The sequence below is a fragment of the Chelonoidis abingdonii genome, chromosome 7, assembly GCF_003597395.2.
Source record: "Chelonoidis abingdonii isolate Lonesome George chromosome 7, CheloAbing_2.0, whole genome shotgun sequence".
Taxonomy (NCBI): Eukaryota; Metazoa; Chordata; order Testudines; family Testudinidae; genus Chelonoidis; species Chelonoidis abingdonii.
Window position 1 is genome coordinate 74,676,141 of NC_133775.1, and position 25,528 is coordinate 74,701,668.

The 25,528-nt window shown below is 43.1% G+C and overlaps 1 protein-coding gene across 2 annotated transcripts in view; it reads left to right on the forward strand.

The window, feature by feature from the left end:
* NRG2 (neuregulin 2) overlaps window positions 1–25,528 on the forward strand; it is a 339,799-nt gene that overhangs the window by 232,458 nt on the left and 81,813 nt on the right. For both annotated transcript variants that reach the window (XM_075068052.1, XM_032801760.2), the window contains exon 4: window positions 21,756–21,876. In XM_075068052.1, the coding sequence (XP_074924153.1) occupies window positions 21,756–21,876 (121 nt within the window). The remainder of the gene's footprint in view (window positions 1–21,755; window positions 21,877–25,528) is intronic.

The window sequence follows — 25,528 nt, forward strand, 5'->3', positions numbered from 1 at the left end:
TAAAAATCGAGACAGCGGTGGTGGTGGTGGTGGGGGGTTAATAGGAGCCTATATATGAAAAAGTCCCAAATATCGGGACTATCCCTATAAAATCGGGACATCTGGTCACCCTAGTGGGCACTCTGTCCCCTTCTCGCCATGGCTTTGCTGCAGGTGGAGGTTGATAAGGCTGCTACAGGCTTGGCTTACAGAGCAGGGTCTCTTAGCTCATGCTTTAGAGTAGGGGTAGGCAACCTATGGCACGGGTGCCGAAGGTGGCATGTGAGCTGATTTTCCATGGCACTCATGCTGCCCAGGTCCTGGCCCCTGGTCTGGGAGGCTCTGTATTTTAATTTAATTTTAAATGAAGCTTTTTAAACATTTTAAAAACATTATTTACTTTACATACAACAATCGTTTAGTTATATATTATAGACATAGAAAGAGACCTTCTAAAAAGGTTAAAATGTATTATTGGCACGGGAAACCTTAAATTAGAGTGAATAAATGAAGACTCGGCACACCACTGCTGAAAGATTGCAGATCCCTGCTCTAGAGGCACATGCGTTTCAATCCATAGGTCTGAGATTCAATCCCTGCTTCCCACAACCCAGCCAGGGGCACTATAGTTTTTGCAAAGTCATTTTTACTCCTCCGCACCACCACTTCTATTTATTTCCTTTTGAGAAAGGTGTTCATTCCAAGTCCTAGGATCCTGGGCTAGGAATTGAATTGGAAATGCAATCCATAACAAAGGCCAAAAATAAATAAGAGCAAAAAGAGAGTACCAAACCGAGGGCATTTCTGAGAGTTACGAGTGGCCAATCAGCAAAAATAAACATCTTCCCCATCCCTTTCTCCTGTCCTCAGTTCTCACTGAACCAAAACCTTCCATCTCCCAAATCTGAGCCCTTTATAATGGATGGCCTTTTCAGGGCAACGTGTCCAAGCTCCTGCAGACCAGAGAGCAGGGAATTCTAAAGTCCCTTGTGTAGCGCATGCTCAGTCAGCAGCTTCCTCTCTGATACCCAGAGGGCTTCAGCACAAGTGCTTCTGCCAAGCACAACCACAGCAGGACTGCATGGAACGAGGCCTCTCTCAGCCATGCAGGCCCATGTAGAATTTATTGGCTGAGATTAGCCCCTTAAATACAACCCAGGCAGCCGGTCCATACACAGCCCTAGTGAGAGATGCTCATGAGGAGATATTCCAGTTCACAAGCGAGCAGCCGTGCTCTGCACCAGCTCCAGTTTCCAAAGCAAGTGCTTACATCACAACCCCACCCAGCCACGGTTAACATTCATTTTAAACCCTGTTCTCAGCTGAGGGATCTAGGACAGAGTGAAGTCTCTTCGCCATGACACAGGTGGTTCCGGCACGCCAAGGTCCAGGTGCACTGTAAGGAGTCTTTCACTGCACCTGCTCTGTGGGCTGAGGGACTTAATTCTCTGGGCTGCCTGTTCAGCACTCTCAGCATTAATTACATACACTGAAGGAAATGAAATATGGGAAAGAGTTTGTATCTTAGAATAAAAAATATTTGAGTTAAATGAGTCCATCAAAACATCTTTCAACAAAAAGTTGGGTTTTTCATTACCCAGAAAGTGCCTAATGGCCATGAAAATTTTCAGTTTTTCATCAGAAAAAGAGAAAATCCCAAAATAAACTTTCAGCTGAAAGTCATTTCCCCCTAGTTTTTGGCAGTTTTTGGCTGAACATTTTTGGTTTTCAGTCAAAAAACTGCAGTTTTCAGTTGCTGAAATGGAAACATTTTCACTTTTTTTGAGGAAAATTAGAATTTTCCAGCCAGCTCCTTCAAGTAATCTATTCTTGAAGTGCCAGTGGCATAGACTGTAGTGACGAGGCCACATCTAAGAGACAGAAATGCCTCCCCTTACCAGATGCATGTGGAGAACCTGAGTTTCAAACCTCTTTTTGCTTTTGTTTGTGTTTTCCTTTAATTGCTCTTTCCCACTGTTCTCTTTCTGCTCACCTTTCAGAGAGGTAAGTGGTGGGCATCCCAGTGCTGCATCCCCGAGGTGATTTCCCAGAAGTGTCTCCTAGGCCTTGTGGTCCTCACGGTGTCTCCTTTTCCTTTTCCAAATGTTGAGGGAGATAAGGAGCTGTGCACTGGATAGTGATGGTGCCAGCAGCTGACACCTGTCAGCCATCTTGAATATAGTGAATAAGGAATGCGCATGCCTAGAATTTTCCAGTATTCCTTACCCATAGAAAATTTACATACCAAAGCAAACCACTAGTCTATCTAGTCTTATGTATCTCCTTGGGTAGTGGATATTATATTGCACAGAGGAAGGTAAAAAACCAAACAGTTCGCCACTGTGATCCTGAGAAATTCCTTCCTGTCTTCTGCTAACTGATCAGTTTAAGCCCTGCAGCATACATGCTGATCATCTATTGCATTACTTTATCTTGCATAGCTACAAATGTTACTTACAGTCATAAAATTATTCTTTTCTTAAACTCAGTCAGTGTTTGTCTCCGTGGTCTCCTGTTGTCCCATTTTTGGTTACTAGTCACCATTATGTCAGAGAAGGAATCCATCATTCCGCTGTCTCAGCTACGTGTCAAATTCAGGGCTATATATCCATTTCCTCCTGCTGCTTTTTAAACACAGGGATGATAATAGAGTGAAGCTTCTTACATCTGGTGGATTAACAAAGCAATGCACTTTGCTGAGGCTGCTTTACCTGATTATTCAAATGAGAATGCCGAATAGGCCAACTCCTACAAACACATTTAAAATCCTCCTTGAATAGTCTGTACCAGCAAATCCCTCAACACCTGTTCCAACACATATCCCCAAAATAGCTAATCCACCATGATCTTCAGCTGCAAATGAATATTTTGTTCACTACTTTCTACCTTAATTTCCCCAGGAACAACGAATGCACCACAAGTCTTACCTGCTTCAGAAACTAAATTAGTTGTAATGGAAGACGAGTGTAAGTACCTTCTCACCTCTCCCCCCTAGATTATTTCTCTTTATTTATTTTGCTTTTACAACACATTTCGCTTTAATATTTTATCACATCTTGGCAATATACTTAATCTCCACTTCTGTTTAGTTTCCAGGAAAGGCCTTGATCATGAACTAAATCCTTCAAAGGAAATGTTTGTTTCTGATACCCAAGCTCGAGAGAGAGGAGCAATTAACAAATGTTGGAATCCTAACTTGACAATCAGGGTGCTTTAAAAGTTTTAGCCATACTTTAAGAGATGCAAACTCTTTCAGTGAATAGGTTTTATTTATATAGGTCAGATAAATACTTTATTTTCTATTTTTCAGTTTGTTTTTTATTTTTTCCACAGGGATAAGTAGGAATATAGGAAAGCAAGAAAAAGTACCTTTGTAATACATGCACAGTATGGATAGTAGCAGGCAAACAGAGTTGTACTCCATCACTGTATTTTTATCACACATTTCTAGAAAGCAAGAGCAGATTTACTGATATTTTTCATTTGGCTGAATTTTTTTTCTTTCATTTTTATTAGATTAATGTTCTATGTTTTTCATGAAAGGAATAAAAATAGAACTACAAAAGCTAGCCACCAAGCAAATCTATAAAAGCTTGATATCTGACAAATATATTTATTATACTATCAGTTCCTTCAGGAGTATAATGCTGTTTCTATAAATGAGTGTCTCTCCCTTTTCAAAGACACCTGACTAACCTAACACAACCAAACACTGGACATCCCATAATGATCTCATCTAAGCTGGCTTCAATGTTTAGAACTGTAGAGCAACCAGTTTCCACTTCTATAGAATAAGAAGAGGAAGTCCTGCAATTTACAGTGCAGACTGCTGTACCTCTGTGGTGAAGATTTCAGGTCTGGGGCCATAATCTTTTTGGATTCATTGGGAATACTGCTGTGAGGAAAGCCAGTCTCACACTTAACTTTGCAGGATCAGGGCTTAGTTTCAGCCCTTAAATCACCTTCTCTCCGTACCAATCTTTTGAGTATGTTATTTCCAGAACATAACAGCAAATCATTTATATATGTAAATGATACATTAAAAACAGTTACATGAAGATTACAAACCAAGGTGATACTACTTGTACATTTCCAAGAAATAATGACTATCTGCTGTGCCTTGCTGTTCACCTAGCGCCTGACTGTGTGACCAGATGTAGCAACATGGACCACTTCGCCTGTGGAACTAGTATGTAGGATTAGGTCATTTAAGGACTAGATCCTGCAACCCATACTTCTGGCTGGTGCAGTCAGGATCCTGTATCTGTTGACATTATTAATATAATGTTATATGTGTGCATGGCCTGTGACAGATAAAGAAACGATTAGTGTCTCTACCCTGAAGAACATATAGTCTAAAGGCCTTACCTTGCATGACTTACCCACATGAGTGATCCGAACACAAATAGTGCTGTTGGGTTGGATTGATAACGGGAATGTAGTTTTTGGGATAACGCTGTAAATTAAGACGTGACATGACAAAAGAAGGTAAGAAATGCTGGGTAGGGGAAAGATTGAGTTTATAGTGGTTACAATTTTAATGTGGATTCTTTCTGTTTGGAAGGATCCATCTTCTCGCTATTAAACTACCTACCAGTACCCACAGAAATGATCATTCTGGTGTACCGGTAAGCATATTGTTAAGGTTTTCTACTAGAAAATTTTAAGCAATTTCTCACCTTCCCACCCCAATGTTTTAAGAAAATAAAAGTCCACATGTATCTAGTTCTGCCCATGCATTTTATAGTAGGTGAAGCTTTCAAGTGATCAGGTAACAACGTCTAGATATTAGGTTTCCTAATTAGAAAAGCAGTTTGTCTTTAAAAAGGGCTCATTCTCTTAAAGTCCATCCTCTTCTAATTTAATCCTGTGCTTATGCAAAATGCTGCATGAGCAACATCAGGCTAAGATGTGCCAAATTATGGCACCATAAACACAGGCTTCTCCACCAGTATAAATCCAGAGTAATGATGTGCGCACTGGAGTCACTCTGGATTTACACTGGTTTAACTGAAAGCTGAATATTATGAATTCCCTGCAATATCAAGCAGAGGGAGAAAGCTTTTATGGGAGTCTTCCCTGTGTAACCAGTGGGGAAAATGGGCCTTTACACTATATTCCAACAAGAAAAAGAAAATCAGAAAACTGCTATGTAGGTAAATTTTCATTCTGTCTGTCTTCTTTCTTTGTTTTCCACCCAAGCTTGCAACTGTGTGAAAGTCTCCCTGTTTTGGTAAATGTCACCTCCACTTTGGAAATGATGGCACCTTGTTAATTTGAAGCTGGGCTCTGTTTTTTCTTTATAGAGAGGTAGGAAACTCTCTATAATTAAGGCAGTAATTGGCTTTTTCCATTACAAGCTTTACTGTGAATCCCATCAAACCTCACCAAAATGAAACCAATCTACCTGAAATTTCTTATGTAGTCAGTGAAGACCAGTGCCACATCTGTGTGTTTTAAAATGTGTGGTAAGTGGAGAAGGTGTTTGTGAGGTGGAAATAGGTAAAATCAGAATTGCCTCACTCCTGTAAAATTATGTTATATAAACTCTCCATGTTATATATATTAAAAAAAAAAAAAGGCAGTTTAGCTTAGAACCTCTAAATGATCCTTATCTCAGGTTGGTGCTGTTCATTGTTTTGGGGAAGGTTTGTAGGTTGTTGCCTGCACTTTTCAAACCTGTGAGAACTCCCAGAGAACTCCAGGGAGCTTATATGGTGCTTACTTGTGCTTGTAAAGCTACAGCTCACCAGTAGGGAGCAGCATATGGGGTGCTGTAGCCAAGCACTGCACTACTTTGCCCTTTGTTCAGCAATTCACGCTGATGCGAAGGAAGCACCCGGCTTTATGACTTGGCAGGTGAATTAGACCCAATGCTTGAGAAAGCAGAGGGAGATCATGGCTACTGGTTGAGGCGTGCTGTACTTTGTCAAACTCTAATATATCTTTTTTGAGATGAGGCAACCAGAACGGCACACAGTATTCAAAGTGTAGGTGTACCATGGATTTACATAGTGTCATCATGATATTTTCTGTCTTATTATCTATACTTTTTCTAATGGTTTCTAACATTCTGTTAGCATTTTTGACTGCTGCTTCACATTAACAGAGAACTATCCCCAATTATCCTTTTCATCAGTGCTACTGCCTAGGCAGTTATTTCTCATTTTGTAGCTGGGTATTTAATTGTTCCCAAAATGAAGTATTTTACACTTGTCTTTAAAGTCATAAAAGTATCTGAGCTTCCTTATGCATCATCCTTTGTATTGCTTATTTCAGGGGTGTCTGGAGTTAGGGCTTTTAATCCTAGGCACAACAGGACCCAGAGACCAAGATGCTATGTTGCAACTATGGATAGAATATGATTGGTCCAATAGGTATGTTAAAGATGAATGGCTGGAAAATATCGCACCTGGAACGGTGTGTGTGAGAAAATGAAAAGTTATCCTTGAGATATATAAGGCAGTTTGTCTAGCTGCTAGAGCGGGGAACTATAACAGCAGGGTGGACTGATTTAAATAAAATTTTAATGATTTAAAACACCAAGTAGAAAACCTTGATTTGAATAATCAAATTTAATCTTATTTTGTATTTGTAATTTTTTCTTTTTCTAAAGTGTTTTATTCTCATTGGCTGGTAACCACTAAAACATGTTGATTTACAACTAAATATAACCATTACACTAAATTTGGTGGTACTTTGTGCTATCCAGAAGGACACATTATACCTAAATACATTTAATTTAAGCAATTATATAGCTTAACTTACATTTATTCAGATTCTTAATTTTTACTTTTTGTATTATGTTGAAAATAGTCGATGATTTGCGTCAAACTGTGTTGGAAATTGGAATTTAATTAAAAATTCACAAACAGCATTTTAAAATTTGTTAGCTAAATAAAGCTAACAACTGTGCTGGATACATAAAAAAGTTTATTAAAACATTTTGCATTTAAAACTGTTTTTATTAAACAAAGGAAGTATTCTCTGTAGTTAGTGAACTGAACTGATAGTTTCTGGTCATCGTGTCCATCAAGATTTTAGAACTAGTAGATCTCATCCTCTCACACCTCGTTTTTATTCATAGACTGGAAGAGGAAAACAAGCTTTCCTTCTTTTTCAACTCCCAATTGGTTTTTCAACTTTAAATGAACTAATCATTGAACCGAACTAGTTGAATAAACTGAAATGGAGAAAATATTCTCTCTGCACCTGCACAAGAGGCTACTGCTGTCAAAAGCTGGGTTTAGCGTTTCAGCAAAGCCTGGTGCCAGTGGCTTCACCAGTGACTTCTGCTCATTCAGTCCACAGACTTTCTGTAGAATATTGACAACAAACACATACAGTTTGAATATTATTATTTTATTTAATTTAATAGATTATAGTAAATGTAGGCCTTATTATGGGTTATTTAAAATGTGAATAGGTTTGTTTTTAAAAAGAAAATCTATTGAACTGAAATTTAAAAATCCAATTTAAATACAAAAATGTTTTTTTCGTTATCTTAGAAAAACTTTTTTTTAAATCAATCCTGACTGGGAGTCAGGAAACCTGGGTTCTATTTACAGCTCTGCCATTGGACTGTTGTGACCCTCTCTGGACTTCAGTTTCCTCATCTAATAATGCACTTTAAGATGGCTGGAGGAAAAAGGGTTGTCCACTGTCTAAGCCAGGGGTCAGCAGCCTTTCAGAAGTGGTGTACCAAGTCTTCATTCATTCACTGTAATTTAAGGTTTCGCGTGCCAGTAATACATTTTAATGTTTTTAGAAGGTCTCTTTCTATAAGTCTATAATATATAACTAAACTATTGTTGTTTGTAAAGTAAATACAGTTTTTAAAATGTTTAAGAAGCTTCATTTAAAATGAAGTAAAATGAAGAGCCCTCTGGACCAGTGGCCCGGACCCAGGCAGTGTGAGTGCCACTGAAAATCAGCTTGCATGCCATAGGTTGCCTACCCCGGTCTAATCACATAAACCCAAACACCCATGGCCCACCCCTTTCCCAAGGCTACACCCCTTTTCTGAGGCCTTGCCCCTTCTCACTCCAGCCCCTCTCCCTTGGTTGCTCACTCTCTCCCATCCTCACTCACTTCACTGGGCTGGGTAAGGAGGTTGGGATGTGGGGGAGTTGGGCTCTGGGCTAGGGGATGGAGCTGAGGGATTTGGAGTGTGGGAGGGGGTTCAGGGCTGGGACAGGTGGTTGGTGTGTGGGAGGAGGTTTGAGGTGTGGGCTCTGGAAGGGAGTTTGGGTGCAGGAGGGGGCTGGGGCAGGGATTTGGGGTGAAGAATGGAGTTTGGGTGCAGAAGGGGGCTCAGGGCTGGGGCAGGGGGTTCAGGTGCAGGAGAAGGTGTGGGAGGGAATTTGGGTGCAGGAGAGGGATCCGGGCTGAGCCTGGAGAAAGGTGTTGGGCTGCAGGAATAGGTGAGGGGTACAGGCTCTGGGAGGGAGTTTGGGTGTGGGAGAAGGCTCATGGCTGGGGGAGGGGATTGGGTGTGGGAGGAGGCTTGGCATGCGGGCTCTAGCCAGGTGACGCTTACCTTGGGTGGCTCCCAGAAGTAGTGGCATGTCCAGCAATGGCACCCAGGCTCAGGGGTGGCCAGGCACCACTGCACATTGCCCGTACCTCCAGGCACCACCCCCGCAACTCCCATTGGCAGTGATTCCCCATTCCCAGCCAATGGGAGCTGTGGAGTCGGCACTAGGCGCGGGGGAATTGCGCAGAGACCCCCTGGCCATGCCTCCGCCTAGCAGCCGCAGGGACATGCTGGCTGCTTCTGGGAGCCTCGTGGCGTCAGGGCAGGTAGGGAGCCTACCTTAGCCCTGCTACACCACTGGACTTCTAGTGGCCTAAAATCTCCCTGATTGGCTTCAGTAGCCTCCGGGAGATCGAGTCCAATTCCAGGAGACTCCTAGCCAAACCGGGAGGGTTGACACCCCTAGGAGGAAAGCATCTATAGAAGTGTAAAATTGTTAGTGGTATTATAGGTATTCAAGAAGATGGATGCTGTGATGCTCGCAGGTGCTTTTTGGGGCCCAGATGGCAGAGGAGAAAATCGGACAACCTTGTGAGTTTCAGGAGATCACTTGAGAGGTTCTTCTTGAAGCTTGACAAAAATACAGAGTATTGTAGCTGCCAGCCGTTGAAACAGGCCATTTCACTGAAACAGGCAGCTAGGTTATATGGGTTAAGAAACATTTACAATCCCTTCTCTTATGAAGCCTTAATGGCATGAAATGGACTGAAGTTGTGACTGTTCTGCATTATCTGTTGTTTCAAAGTGAAGTGTCCTGCATTCTGTTCTGGTCGCCTGTGCCTTCACTATGATCCAGGGGCATGGTTCCCCTGCTTGTGTACACATACAGGTGCTAGCTTGCGTGGAGTGAGCATGGCTATAAATAGCAGCGTATCCATAGTGACAGGGGTAGCGGACACAAGGCTGAGCCGGACCAAATACAAATGCACCTGAAAACCATGGTGCATATGCAGCATGGCTCAGCTGCGCGTCTGGTGCCACTGCACCTTCACTATCATTTATACTCGTGCTAGCTCTCATTGAGCTTCCACGAGTATGTGGGCAAGGGCAGTAGCATTAGGGCCCTAGCTCGTTGTGCAGGCGTAGCCTGTGTTGCACTGGTGCGTACTTAAATAAAATGGCTGTCCCTCTGGTGTGCCCTCAAGACCCTTTCACAGACAAGATGAGGTCATTTCAGTGAGCAACATTTTACTAATGATCTAAATGTTGGGATATACCCAGATCAATAAAAATGCAGGCACAGAATACTTCTATAATCGGAAATCGTCCCCATCAACTGTCAACCTAGTGCAGTCTGCTTTGACTCGCATGGTTTGATTTAAGAGGATCAGAAACATTCACAATACTTCAAATAGCAAAACCCCAATGTTAAGGATCAGTTCAGACGTTAACGCAAAACACTTTTGACAGTATTGCAGTGTCAGTTATAAGACAACCTTAGACTGAGATGGTGGTAAATATCAGCATAGAAACCCATGCTCTGCTACATCAGTATAAATTCGTTGTCACTTCATGGACATCCATGAGTTAATCCAGAATTACACCAGTGTAAGAGGATAATTTGGCCCAGAGACCTCACTGTACTTTATCTCTGATGGAGGGTTGGAGAAACTAGTTTGAAAGGAACCTCAGATTCTGTGTTTTATCAGTAAGTACATTAGGCATATACAGAGCAAGTGATTTGTATACACTCTCAAACCAGCTGAATCCATCTGTCAAACCTAATGTCTAAATATTGAGAGAGTGAAGTGTCTGTATTCTATGAACCCAGCATTCAATGTTGTTTAAAACAAAAAAAAGGTGGTGAAAAGCAGGTCTTAACTGGCACGGTTCTCTTGCTATGATAAACAGTAGCTGTGGTTCATAAAAGATAAAATGCAATATATAGTCCAAACTGCTTTAATTAACCCTTTGGAGATTACAGGTGTAGTATCTGTATGACCTCCTAAGCATTAATTTGGTTAGCAGCATGCTGAAAATCAGTGGTCAAAGGGTTAAATCATATCTGATGTAGGAGCTGTAACTTCTTTCTCAAGTTCCTGTGCATGCGGATCCCACTCATGGGTGTGCTCGCACCCTCTGTGCTGCAGTGTGGAAGGTTTTACTTTAGCAGCATCCCCTAGGGGTTGCACATGTGACCAGCATGCTCTTGCGCACTCCTTTTTAAGAGCAGGGAGACCCCAACTGCCAGCCAGTTCCAACAGTGTGTTGGAACTTCTCTGTGTCCCTCTTAGTTAGATAGCTATCATGTAGGATGGATGGACAGCTAGCTTTCACTTCATTAGATTTTTTTTGTTTTATGGCCTGCTGGCAAAAAGAAAAACAAGGTAGCTAGTAGCGGTGGAGGACTTTTGGGACTGTTATGTCTTGGTCATGCTCAATGGGTTTTAAATCTCATTTGTTGAACAGAAGGGTAAATATTCAGGGAGAGACATATAATGTCTGTGTGAGTTTGTTAGGCATTTGAGAAACGCACACTGGAGTCCAGAGTGTCCTCAAGATTTTCCTCATGAAAATATCCACGAGAGCAACTTCAAAGAGATTCTGAAAGAACAGGGAACAACCTCGGTTCCTCAAATGCACCAGAGATTAGGGAAATCACCCAGAGTTTTAGGGGTTCAAAGAGATCTTTCAGATCTGAAAGGACCTTGCCTCAGCAAGCTAAGGTCATTTGGGGACAAGATTTATTCAATTCCTTTCGGGTCAGTGTCTAGAATTACTGTATCAGGCAATGCTGGCTGCGTATACCAACATGCAATGAGGCAGAATCACAGATTTTTATGATAAACTCCCCTCAGAGTTAGAAGAATTTACTTCCATCTGCTCTCGGATGACCAGACAGCAAATGTGAAAAATTGGGACAGAGGGTGGGGGGTAATAGAAGCCTATTTAAGAAAAAGACCCAAAAATCGGGACTGTCCTTATAAAATTGGGACATCTGGTCCCCCTAATCTGCTCTGAAGGAATGTTGTTTGCAAAAATTCTCTGCAAGTAGCTTTGGACTCAGTGGATGAGATTTATGGCAACTGGATCTGTCATCATGGGAAGAGACTGTTGCCTTTCAGTATTGGGCCTGCCTAGGGAGGGCCAGACTATACCAGTGGGACCTCCCCGGAGTGAAAGTAATTTAAAGGACTTACTGGTACTGCAGAGTCCTTAGGAGGGGCGGGGCCTCTAGCGGAAGAGGTGGGGCCTTTAAATCCCCAGGCACTTTAAATCAGGATTTAAAGGGGCTGGGGCTGTGGTAGCAGCAGCAGCTGGGGGCCCCAGGCCCTTGGAGCTACTAGTTGCAGAGGCGGCTGGGAGCCCCAGAGGTGATTTAAAGGGCCCGGGACTCCAGCTGCCACTACTGCAGCAGAGTCCTGGGCATTTTAAATCACCATCACAAGGGGCTCCTGGCTGCTGCTGCTACCCTGGGGTCCCAGCCTCTGGTGGAGCCTCAAGGGCCCCAGGTCTCTGCTGCACTAGCAGCAGCCAGGAGTCCCTGGCCCTTTAAATCACCGCCAGAGTCCCGCCAGTGCTACCCCAGGGCTCCAGCAGTGGGGCTTGGGTGGTAAATTAAAGGACCCCAGAGGGTAGTGGCAGGGGTAGCCCCGGGCCCTTTAAATCACCACCTGAGACCAGCTGCCAGAGACCTGAGGTAGCAGTGGCAGCCGGGGGCTTGGGCAGTGATTTAAAGGGCCCAGGGCTCCGGCTGCTGCTTCCGCCCCAGGTCCTTTAAATTGTCCCTGGAACCCTGGGGTAGTGGTGGTGGGGCTCCAGGGACTATTTTAAGGGCTGAGGTGGTAGCGGCTGTCACATCCCCAGACCCTTTAAATAGCCACCGGCAGGGCTTTGGAGTGGAGCCTGGAGCTGGAGCATGGAGCAGCCCCGGAGCAGTGAAGCTGCAGGTTTTTGCCTGGAGCTGGAGTGGAGCTGGAGCCCAGCTCCAAAGCCCTGGCCACCGGAGCCATGCCACTGCTACCCCAGGGTTCTGGTGGCAATTTAAAGGGCATGGGACAGTAGCTGCGGCAGGAGCCCCGGGCCCTTTAAATCGCCACCCAGGGAAACCTATCCTTCCTGGTACAGCGCACCAACTCTTGCCAGTATGCCGTACCGTGGCGTACCTCTGGACCTCCCTTTCAATGCTCAAGATCTTTTTAGTGCTAAGACGGATGACACATTGCATTCTCTAAAGGACTAAGGATACGTCCAGACTACCCACCGGATTGGTGGGTAGCAATCGATCTATCAGGGATCGATGTATTGTGTCTCGTCTAGATATGATATATCGATCCCTGAACATGCGCCCGTCGACTCCGGAACTCCACCAGGGCGAGCAGCGGAAGCGGAGTCGCCAGGGGAGCTGCGACTATCGATCCTGCACCGTGAGGATGGGAGAGAAGTCGAAATAAGATACATCGACTTCAGCTACGCTATTCCCATAGCTGAAGTTGCGTTGTGTATCTTACATCGACTCTTCCTACCCCTCAGTGTAGACCAGGCCTTAGAGCCACGTTAAGGTTGTTTGGTCTCTACACTCTGTCCTTCAGAAGAAAGCAGTATAGACCTCAAGCTTCTACCAAACAGAGTTCTCAACCTGCCACTTTGACCTGTGTCTTCCATCAGAGACCTTTTGATCAAGGAAGATATAGATCAAGATTCCAGAAGAGGAAATTGTTTGATCCATCTAATATCTTGGCACCATCTGCTCATCCTCAAAAGAAGCACTTTTGATGCTATGGTTGAGGATACATATACAATCTACTTGAATTTATTCCCCCTTCCCTCCTCCCCTTTCTCTTTTTAAAGGATTGAGCTGGAATAACCATGGACCAGTGGGTTCTCCAAGTCATCCAGAAGGATTATATTATAGAATTCCACACCATTCCAGACATATTTCCAAGAATCTGCCAGTTAATTTCAGATCTGAGGACTCATCCTCAGAACTATGTAAGAGTCTCCCTAAAACTATTAGGCAACATGGCCTCTTGTACTTATGTAACCCCTTTCTCCAGGCTCAGAATGAGATCTCTGCCGTCCTGGATCAAATGGATGTTTTGGCCGAGTGTCCACCCTATAGTGATAAGAATAAAGATAGCACAGCCAGTCCATAGTCCTTGAACACAAGCAATATGGCCTGATAACTCTATTTCAGACTCTAAATCCTGCCAAAATTCCCATCACTGATTTATCCCAGTAGGGGTGGGGTGCTCATCTAAATCAATTTCAAATGCACAGTGTTTGTTCTATAAAGGATTCCTTGAATCATATAAATGTACTGGAGCAAAGAGTGATTTGCTTAGCATTCAGGTCTTCCCTTCCACTGCTACAGGGTCTGTCAGTTCAAGTGCTGTGGGCAATTGCACAGTGATTGTCTAATATTAAACAAACAAGGGCAGGCAAGATCAGACCCTGTTTATCAAGAAGCCGTAATGCTGTGGAAATGGTGCATTTAGTATCACATCAATATCATAGCACTTCATCTACCAGGGTAGCTCAGTGTCTGTGCTTCATCTGGACCGTGCATCTTTAAGGAGGAAGGAATAGCTCAGTGGTTTGAGCATTGGCCTGCTAAACCCAGGGTTGTGAGTTCAATCCTTGAGGGGACCACTTAGGGATCTGGGACAAAAATCAGTACGTGGTCCTGCTAGTGAAGGCAGGGGGCTGGACTTGATGACCTTCTGAGGTCCCTTCCAGTTCTCTAGGGGTCATCAAATGAAATTAATAGGCAGCAGGTTTAAAATAAATAAAAGGAAGCTCTTCTTCATGCAATGCAGTCAACTTGTGGAACTCCTTACCTGAGGAGGTTGTGAAGGCTAGGACTATAACAGCGTTTAAAAGAAAACTAGATAAATTCATGGTGGTTAAGTCCGTAAATGGCTATTAGCCAGGATGGGTAAGGAATGATGTTCCTAGCCTCTGTTTGTCAGAGGATGGAGATGGATGGAAGGGGAGCGATCACTTGATCATTGCCTATTAGGTTCACTCCCTCTGGGGCACCTGGCATTGGCCACTATCGGTAGACAGATACTGGGCTAGATGGACTCTTGGTCTGACCTGGTATGGCCATTATTATGTTCTTTGGACTTGACAGTGTGGAAGGTTTTTGGTTAACAGCCAGGTGTAAGGAACATTCATTGTAGGTACAAACAGCCTTTTTGCCAAATAGTAAACTTTCTACTAGAAAAAACATACATGGCAAAATGAAAGAGATTTTCAGCTGGTGTGAAGACAAGAGGATGTGTTCCTGCCTCTTCTTCTATTCCACTCATTCTGGATTACTTTTTATTTAAAACAGTTTAGTTTGTCTTTAAGTTCCATTAATATACATTTAGCATTTTTGGCTTGTCACCCACCAATTACAGGTTTGTCTGCCCTTTCTCATCTAACAGTTGTCAGATTCCTAAAAGGTTTGAATCTCATGTTTCCCCCAGCTAGAAATATACCTCCCTGATGAGACTTGAATTCAGTGCTTTTGGCTCTAATGGAACTGCATTTTGAACCATTATCACCTTTTTCTAGTCAACATTTACCTGTGGAAGCTGCTTTTTAGTGGCTATTACTTCTGCCTGCAGTTAGCAAAATCCAAGCTCTCATCACCTCCTTCCACCCCCACCCTGGTACACTGTTTTTCATCATGATGGAGTCAAATTTAGATCTCACCCTAAATTCATACCAAAGGTGGTGTCAGACTTTCATATTAACCTGTATATTCAATTACTGTTTTTCTTTCCTAGACCTCATGCATCTGACACGCAGAATATGAAGTTTTGATTCCAGAGGAGAAAAGCCCTCTTATACTACCTAAATACAATGAGACCATTTAGAAAGACCCTTACGTTGTTTGTAGGCTATGGTAGCAGAACTATTGGCCGCTCTCTCTTGACTGAAAGACTGTCGAGAGAGAGTGTGTTAGAACTGTTGTGAGCTGTATTAGAACTGACTGAGGTCAGTAAACTGAAACTTCTTTTGAACATCTTGGCTCATTTTCCTTCAACAGCATGCTGCAGTAGGGCTCCGCTGATGGAAACACATAGGGCAGCTACATGGTTACCAGTTCATTCATTTACTAGGTATTACTCATTGAGGCTTCCTCAGAGTTAATGCTCAAATTGGAAGAGCCAGTCCTTCAACCTTTGTTCAGAGAAACTCCATATCTCCTTCCTCCAAAGAGTTGAATGGCTTGCCAATCACCATGAGCGGAATCCACGTGGACAGGAACTCGTAGAAGAAAGAGCAGTTACTTGACTTACAGTAACTGTGATCCTTGGGCATTGGATCCCATGACCCACCCTCTATCCCCACAGCTCGAAGTCTTATCACTGAGGCTTTGGGTGGTGAAGGATGTGGCTGGCGGTTGAAGTTGCCCCGCCCTTTACACTTTCAAGAGGAGAAGCTTGAGAGCACGCAGAGCGCATGTGTGACCCCTAGGGGACATTGGAAGCTTTGTCTCTGACAAATTCCTGTGCAGAGGGTGTGAGGTATTTGAACATCTCAAATAATCAGTTACTGTAAGTTAAACAACCATTCTTTTTTCCTGCACAATTGTTAGCTACTTTTTCAAGCATGTAGTTTGTGCAAGGGGAAGCTGGTAGTACCATGCTTAAGTCAATATGAGAGCAAGCAAACAATCGATTTTTCAATTCGGGGGCCAAACCAAAAATTCTGAAAAAATAATTGATCTGTATCTAACCAAAACTGATTTTTTTTCTCCTCAAGGAAATGAAAAATTGAAGGAAAAAAGGGTCAAAATGAAATATTTTGAATGTTGATTCGAATTGACATTTCATTCTCAAATGTTTCAAAATAACATTTTTGAAATGGTTCATTTTAACATTTTCAAAATGGGACATTTTGACTTTTTTTTTTTTTTTTTGGTAACCAAAACTATTTGTCAAGTTTGATCCAAATTTGCAAATTTCAGTGCCCCCCAAAGTGCATATTTTTGGGCTAATTTACTATTAGCCCCTCCCCCCATTAAAAATCACTCCTTTCTAGTCAGTATTCTTACTTTAGAGCAGAGACAATTTTTGATTATTCTCTTCTGCTACTCCTGAATGTAGTGTATTTGGATTCCTAGATAATTCAATAAATAGAACTCTGTTCAGATATGTCCAAAATACCACAGTTTGAGCTGGGCAGGAAATGGTTTCCCAGCCCACAAATGCTTTTGAGACTTTGCCATCCCCAATTGGGATGAAAAGCTGAAATCTCAAAAAAATTCATGAACCGAAACCCAGGTGAATTAAAATGTTTTCTGCGTTTCCATTTCAAGGTTTTTTTCTTTGTAACCATTTGTCATTCTAATTATTTAATTGAAAATTTCCCAGCTAGCTCCAGCAACAATGTTGCTACATAATGTTAGTTTTTTTTAAATTAAACCTTCAATATGTATATTTGATGTTGTTCTTATTGACGGGGCAAATAATAGTACTGGTAAAAGCTAGTCTCTAGCTCTTTCCAAATCTCATTTGAAAATATATCCTTCCTCCCTGCTGCCCTACCACCTCTTCATTTCCCTCTCCTTTCATTGCTGGCTTTGTATCTAAATGGAGGTTTCTTGGGGCAGATGGGGAGGGTGCTGCCTGCGTCGCTTTAAATCAGATATATTACTGCCGTCAGTTGGCTCGAAGTGGTGCTTTGTGTCCATTCTGTATGTGTGCATTCAGATCTCACCTGCCTGCTGGCGAAGGCGTTCACTTGTATTGATTCTTCATGCTTTCATTTCACCACTTTTTTCCCTAATTGACATCACAACTCCATGGAGCATTCTGAGTGGTGCTGCTGTGCAAACCTTCTCCTATCCCCTTATTTTAAGTGAAGCATCCTACCACCTGAATTGCAACCACTACTGCCATAAATTGTTCCCTCTATTATTCAGACTTCCAGTTATCTGAATATTTTTTGATGTCTCACAAAGCATTTTGGATAAAGAGGGTTGTACCGGGTACCAAATAAGGGCTTTATCCTGTGAAGTAAATCAATGGGAGTTAGGGGTGCTCCGTGCCTGGGGGATCAGGCCTGAAAGTTGTATTGTGCTGTATGGTCCATTGCAGTGGAATGGTTCTGAAATTTCCATCCTGGATCATCTGGTGTAATTGTGAGGTGTTCAGAACAGAGTTAGAAAAAGAATGTAATGAGGAAACATTCATGGCTACAAATAATCTAATTTCTGCACTTGGGACGTGTTTCAGCTGTTGCTGATATTAGTGGCAAAACTCCCTTTGACTTCAATAGTTTTACATAACCACTCATCAAATGGCCCAAGATGGCTGGAGATATAAATACAAATGTATTTGCTTGTAAATCTGTGAATTATCCTGCCAGGCCAGAATGTGACAGAAATGCGATCCTCATTTAAGGAGGAGATATCCTACCAACCTAAATTCCCCCTACATTTTCAGTTGGCCAAGTTATTCTTCACACTGACAACTCAGTTAATTGTTCTGTACTGTGGTGTGTGCTGCTGAACAGATGCTACGTTTTATTCCAGCAGTGGATGCATTTCAGAGATAGATGAAGTGATGCCAGTGAATAGCACCGTGTGTATATCAGTTTTATTGGGATCTTTAGCATAATGCAAACATAAAACATGATTTTTAAAAAAATAACAAGGCAGTGTTAGAAAAGCTACCTAATCATGCATTTTTAAGACAGGAATAGCTCTACTAAAAGATCTGCTTCTTAGTTTCACAATACACAACTTTTAACCAATCATTAAAAGATATATTTTATTTCTGTTTCATTTTGTTTAAAGAACAATGTATATTTAAAATCAGATTAAAATCACATGGAATCCATGTTAGAGTCCATGTTGTGCCCTATTCTAAGGGGACTATCTGAATTTTCCATATCTTTTGACCCTTCCTTAATGCGATTATATATATATATATATATATAGTTATATATATATATAGTTATATATAGTTATATATATATAGTTATATAGTTATATATATATATATATATATAAACTCTGCCTTTTTATATTAAGTGATATATGTGCTTTCTACTGTAGGTGGCTATGGATTCTGTGCTCCATTATTATTTTCCTCTCTCTGTTCTTCACCCTCTTTGTTTACTATGGAACGCTTACTCCAGAGCATATAGTTTCCTTGTATAATTTATGATGTCTGACTTTGCCAAAAGAGTGCCATGGAGCTGCTTGCTAATAATTGACAAAAGACTTTGTTGTGCAGACTGATGGCCTTGTTCTGCCTTTGCACTGTAGGTTTGTACCAAGGTTTTGGGAGAAGGCTGCTCAGACCTGACTCAGCTGCTCTAGTTTTAGTTTGAAAGGAGATGTCTGAGCTTTTCCATTTGTGACTCGGTAGATGGAAATCTTTCTTCAGCGTCAGAACTGAACCAATGTCCTTTCTTTGGGCTAGGGGTGCTGTGCTACCACAGGAGCCCTCTCCTAGATGTGACATAAAATGTACAATGGTGACTTTAAAAATTCCAGAGTGATTTGGACACACAGTTCTCATTGATTTTAATGAGAATGGGGCATCAAATCCCCCAAAGCAGCTTGGAAAATCTGTCATAGTCACTAAAGATCCCTTGGCATTTTTTTCAAGAGAAGCGTTAATCCCAGAGTCGTAGCCAAATAACATTCTGCCTCCCTTAGAACCATTCCTTGTTTAATTTATATGCTCGTTGCTCTCCGTTCTAAACTGCTTGCTTCTACTATGTGCGGTTAAAGAGCTGCTATGTTGCACCCTAAAGTTGACTGCATTTCTCTGTTTGGTGACATGATTCCTCTGTATAGTCAACAAACAAACAGACAAAAACCAACCAAACAACCAACCAAAAAAACAAACACACACACAAAACCACCTTTGGGATGCTTGGAGCTGTCTGCTGGAAAACATACAGGTTATTGTTAAGAAAAAGCTGAAGAAAGTCAACTTGAAAAGCAGCACTTGTGAGATGTGCAGTGTAGAAATAGCATTGCTGAGAGCATAGCCCAAGCAGTGCTGTGGCACTACTCAGCACAGCTCACAATGAAATGATCCGTGTTGCCTAAGCAAATAGCAAACATTGGGTGTCAAAATGCACCACTTCATTATATATAATTGAGAAAGTAAAATGTGAGGGTAACAATCTGGGTCACAGGCGGCTGAGGTGGCCGGATGTTCGGTCGCCACAGTCGTCGGCAGTATTATGGGGGTGGGACCTTCCGCCACCTCCGGGAGCGGGACCTTCTGCCACCTAGTGCACCAAAAAGGCTGCCAGTGCTCCTGCTAATATCCTGGCTCAGTGGTTACAGGTCACACTAACACATGTATGCCCATGACAAAGGACAGCTCAGTCAGCGAGGGGATTTTCCAGACGAAAGCTTAAAGCAAGGTAGCCCAACATTTATAGACTGAGACAAACAGTCTGGGATTAAACAATTTACATATCACCTTGTGTGTTTCATGACATGTTTGTTACCTCCCCTTGTTCTTTCCTCCTGATGTTTCAGATAACATTCCTATTCATCACCTGTCTTTGTACTTTTACTGCTGATGTTTCAGACAAAATATCACTGTTCATCTCTTTTGTCAAACCATTTTATTGTGTGCTAGGTTGGGGTGTTCTTGTGCTGGCCTGCTGGAATGTGTTTACATATTCAGTGTGTTTTAGCAAAGCTAGCAATACCGTTGCTGAGTTCGTGTACTGGACACTGACTTGCAGGCAAGCAGCTGCTTTTGACAGGGCCTGACTGTTGCTCGCAGCATAACTTTTGCTGACTTTCGTTCAGGCCTCAGGCCCATGCTTCAGGCTCTCTTTCTACTACATGGGTCACTGGCTTCAATCCAGCCCATGGGATTAGTTATCACCTGATGGCTGCTTGGTGACCTATTGGAAAAGAGTTGGAGGTTCCAGTTCAGCCCTCATGCAAAGTGCTATAAAATGTTACAGACAGCAATAACCGTTTGGTGAGTTTTTTTCACTATCTCTAGAAATCAACAGAGAATTTAATTCCTCTGTAGAATTCTTTAGGACAGTTAAAAAGGCAACAAGAAATACCATATTCTCTACTACATTCTGTAGGGTTTTGCAGTTATTTCTGAGAGAATCTCATTAAGTTACTGTAGAACACTGTTGGATTCAACTTTCTTTAATTTTAGAGGATTTTTCTGTATGGGAATTCCCAGCTGGGACAAGTATCCCCAACTCGGAAAGCATCAACACTATCTTTTTTGGTAGTCTCATTAGAGAAGCCAAAGCCGAATGACCATGAATACTGATTATCGTTCCATCAATAGAGGCTGCCCCTCTAGGGCAGAGTTCAGGTAGATTTGTGGACTTGTACTGCCACTGTGCTGCCCCTTTTCTGGGAACTAATGGTGGACGTCAGTTTCTACGCCATGGAGAACTACTTTGTTATGGAATCACAGAAAGCCACCAAATGATGACTGTGTCATCCCACACACTGCATTGTGATTGGATACTGATCCAGTGCACGTACAGCCACTCAGGGCATCAGCATCATATCACAGCTACTTTGTGACTCTGCAACTCAATGCAACACATTCTCTTTCTGTTCTTTGTCTGTGACCTCCTGATGAGGGTGAAAGATTGGGCATGAGGGTGGGTGTGTGTTTCTTCATCTCATTTGCCCTCCTGGGTTGATGAGGAGTGAGGAAACAATTTTTTTTTACTCCTCGTCCCTGGTTCCTGGAAGGGTTCCTGGAAGGGATGTTTGCACAGAACTCTCACCCCATCCCCTCACACTTTGTGTGCAAGAGGTAATGCTGTGATTGGAGCATGAAGAGTCACTCAAACCCCACAGACTCCATGAGAGCTGCATGTAAGTCTAAAGCAGGGGTAGGCAACCTATGGCACGCGTGCTGAAGGCAGCATGTGAGCTGATTTTCAGTGTCACTTACACTGCCCGGGTCCTGGCCACCGGTTGGGGAGACTCTGCATTTTAATTTAATTTTAAATGAAGTTTCTTAAACATTTTAAAAACCTTATTTACTTTACATACAACAATAGTTTAGTTATATATTATAGACTTATAGAAAAAGACCTTCTAAGAACGTTAAAACGTATTACTGGCACACAAAACCTTAATTTAGAGAGAATAAATGAAGACTTGGCACACCCATTTCTGAAAGGTTGCTGACCCCTAGTCTACAGCCACAGCTTGAGGATTGTTGCTCCTGGGGCGTCTGCTCAGGCAACCAAACAAACTGAAACCCACTTAAGGGAGCAGACTTGCAAAGCAAAGGAAGTAACAGTATATCCTCTTGTGTCTTTCTTGCAGTAGCGACCACACTCTCCTCCTGGTCAGGACACGCCAGAAAATGCAATGAAACAGCCAAATCCTATTGCGTCAACGGTGGGGTGTGCTACTACATCGAAGGGATCAATCAGCTGTCTTGCAAGTGAGTGAGGGTTGTGCTTGTTTTGACACACAAGTAGCCTGGAATGGAATCGGGGATGGTTGTGCGATTGCAGAAGGAGTGATGTCTCTTGGAAGGTTCCCTGGCGATCGTGCTGGTTAAGTTGCACAGATTTAGCAAAAGGGAGTTTTTTAATGGTGTTGCCTTATCCCTAGGGCCCTACCAAATTCACAGCTGTGAAAAACAGAGCATAAAATAAGCCCTCCCCTGTGAAATCTAGCTATTGGATGGAAGAGAGAGAGGCAGGGCTGGGATGCTTCAGCCAGGGGCTCCTACCATTCCCCTGGCTCCAGCTGCTAGTCCCCAGGCTGGGAAGGAATGGGACTAGCTCTTCCCCCTCACAGCTGCAGAGCTTCCTGAAGAAGGGAGAGGTACCCAGAGGTGGGTCTGATTCCCCCCCTCTTCCCCTAGAAAGCAGCTGTGCAGGAGAAGAGCAAGTCCTGTCCCTCTCCAGCTCAGCAGGGACTAGCAGCTAGGAGCCCCCAGATGGGGCACTCCCAGCAGAAGGGAGATCAGACCCACATCTGGGAACCTCTTGCAGCCGCAGGAAGTTCACAAAAGTGAGAGTGGCAATCCTGTGACCCCACCTCCAGCTCCCTTTGGGTTGGGATCCCCAGGGTTACAACACTGTGAAATTTCAGGTGTAAACCTTTGAAAACGTGAAATTGACAAATTTTCAAATCCTATGGCTGTGAACTTGACCAGAAAGGGCTGTGAATTTGGTAGGGCCCTACTTATCCCCAAATACCATAGGTCACTTCTATTGAAACTTCCTTTAAGGATGTGTTTATGCTGGAAGTTTGAAAAGATGTTTTCTCTCTTCCCCCTTCCCTCATGGCTGCAGAGAAGAGTGGGATCTGCATTTGCCTGTGCAACTCTCCCCAACCTAGGTCAAGGTTCAGCATCAGAGTCATCGTCCTCCCAGTTAAGAATGGATGGGGCCTTCCTTGGAGCATGCAAATCTCACTCTCACTTCTCAACCAGAGGGGACCCTGATGAGTAACTAGACTGACCAGATAGCAAGTGTCAAAAATCGGGATGGGGGTGGGAGGTAATAGGTGCCTATGTGAGAAAAAGACCCAAAAATCGGGACTGTCCCTACAAAATCGGGACATCTGGTCACCCTATGAGTGACTCAAAGCCATCCCACCTCCCCCTCTCCCTTAGGGGCCGTCTCGTCCCTCCCACAGCCCGGTAGGCTAAAGAATGAGGCTTCTGAGTGAGTCTCCCATGTGGCATTTAGAACTCTAGCACCACGCCAAACTTGGTTTATAAAGGGGCTTCTTGGGCGTCAGTGAAAGGAATCAAGTGTTGTGTTTACTGTGTTCCTTTTTATATTAGGACCTACAAAAAGCTCAAGGAGTCATAGAAAGTCAACAATCGACATGGAATTTCCTTGAGGGGGTGGAGAGGAAGTGCATGGTTTAGGGGATTGGTAATCTGCCATGAGAGTCTTTCACCTCTAGATCACTGTTTCAAACCTAGACAAGGCCAGCAGTAACCCAAAGCTAATACCATCTCGTGGCTTCACATTGGTAGCCTATGTGAAACATGAGTTGAGGGGCTCAGTCTAATGGCCAGCATCAGAAGTCTGCACCGCAGAAATAACCAAGACAGTTCGCGGTCTAAGCAAACAGGCATAGAACAGAAGAGGCCTTGGAGATTAAACTTCCCTCCCCCTTTGAAGTGGTCTCAAAGCTGAGGACCACCCGCAAGGCAGGGAGTGGGAGGTTTGCTCTTTTATTGAGTATGTTGTATCAACTCTGTGCACGAGCTCTGTAGAAGACTAAGTCTCCATGACTTTCTATCCAGTCCCTGCTACGTTGTAACATGAAGTAAACATGGCAATTTCTCAGATCTGTTTCAGTCAGGGATAGGCCAACAAGTCTGGCTTCAAGTAAGTACTTGAACTGACTAAACTACAAACTATTTTGGGAAGTCAACAAAGTTTGGTTAAATTTTGTGTGTGTTTATTTCTACCATATTTTGCATGCTTTGGCACTACTTTGTTTGGCAGGGATCACAAGCAAAGAGCTGATATTCAGCCAAAGAGCCTGTTTTCCCCATGTTTATGACCCTGCGGTGAAAAGCTTGGATGGATACTTGATCCAGTGAGCTCAAATCTTTCCATGTGAGCAAAGCACCAGTAGCCCTTATATATCATGGGCTTGATTTTCAGAGGTACGGAGTGCTTCAGCTCCCACTGACTTCAGCTGGAATCGTGTGGGCTCAGCACCTCATAATATCAAGCCCTTTTAGCCTTAGCATTCCCTGGAGGAAATGCGGGAGAAGCCATAAAATGCCTTACAAGATTATTGTGCAGCACAAACCTTATTCCGGATCAGGTTTGGAAATGCAGTGTAACAATAGTCTCTGTCTTGTCACAGGATATAGAGTCACAAGTCTGGACCCAAACACCCCTCAAACGTTGAGAAAGTTCAGCTCTGTGGCTGGATCCAAGGGTTGTGGCTTGGAACTACATCTGAACAATGAGCTGAGCCAAAATCTTAGATTTGAATGCTCTCCTGCTTTGGGAAAGCTTGAATCCAGATCTGAATTTGGCAAATTGGGCCTATTTCTATTTTTATATGGCGTGAAATACATATTGAAATTAGTTGACAGTTCTCTGCATCCGCAGCTTGCTTAACTTTACAGGCCAGATCCTTAGCTGGTATAAATTGGCATAGTTTGTTTCATCTCAGGGATGCTATACCCGTTTTCATTAGCTGTGAATCTGGCTCCAAATCAATACGCAGCCGTTATGACTGAACACATTTTATTGTTTATGAACTACATCCATGACATGCCCATGTGAGGTGAACTTCTGGCTCCTGGCATGTTGCCGTTTTGGACTTTAATGGTGCCAGTTTGGACACCCTGAAAATCCCCTTTGGAAGGAGGGGAACAAGATTCCTCCCCTCCCCCGTTCACATCACTGGTGCAGGAGCAGTGCAGAGGAAAGCTTTACTGGTCTGAAAGCATTTGGACTGGTCTTGCCAAAATGGTCCTAGCCTAGTCATGAAAGAGTACATCTTACAGTTAGGACATTGTGATTGCTGTCTCATGGAGTTTTCTTCCTAACTTGAATCCCATCATGATTTTAGCAGCCGAAGCCTCACGAACCACTAGAAATAGACATAAATATTAGAGAGATGATACCATTTAAAAGCTGCAGTTTTTGTTTTCAGATGGCATGATGCATTGGTTTGCATCTCTAGTGAGTCTCAACCTCTTGGCTGCTAAAAGTATGCTGGGGTTGAAGGGTGTGTGTGTGTATGTGTACGGTGGAGGGGCAAAGCATTGATCAGAATGAAGTGATTTCTAAGGTCCAAAATATCGTTGTTCACCTGCCAGAGCTTGAAAAGAAAGCCCTGTACTCCTGGACCCCCAGGTATCCTACACTGTAACACCTTCATTTCTGATCCGGATGTCCTCAGAGATACTGGACATTAAATCTACTACTGGTTCCTTGGTCTAGCAGGGATTTTAAACACTGATCAGGGACTGAATGTGGCAGGTTTTGGGTTTCAGGCCAGTGTCATTTATAGTCCCTGGGGAATTGGAGGCACAGCCACTGGCTCTCTAGTAACTAGTGTGACATTTGAATTTATACATATGCATTGAGTTTCAGATA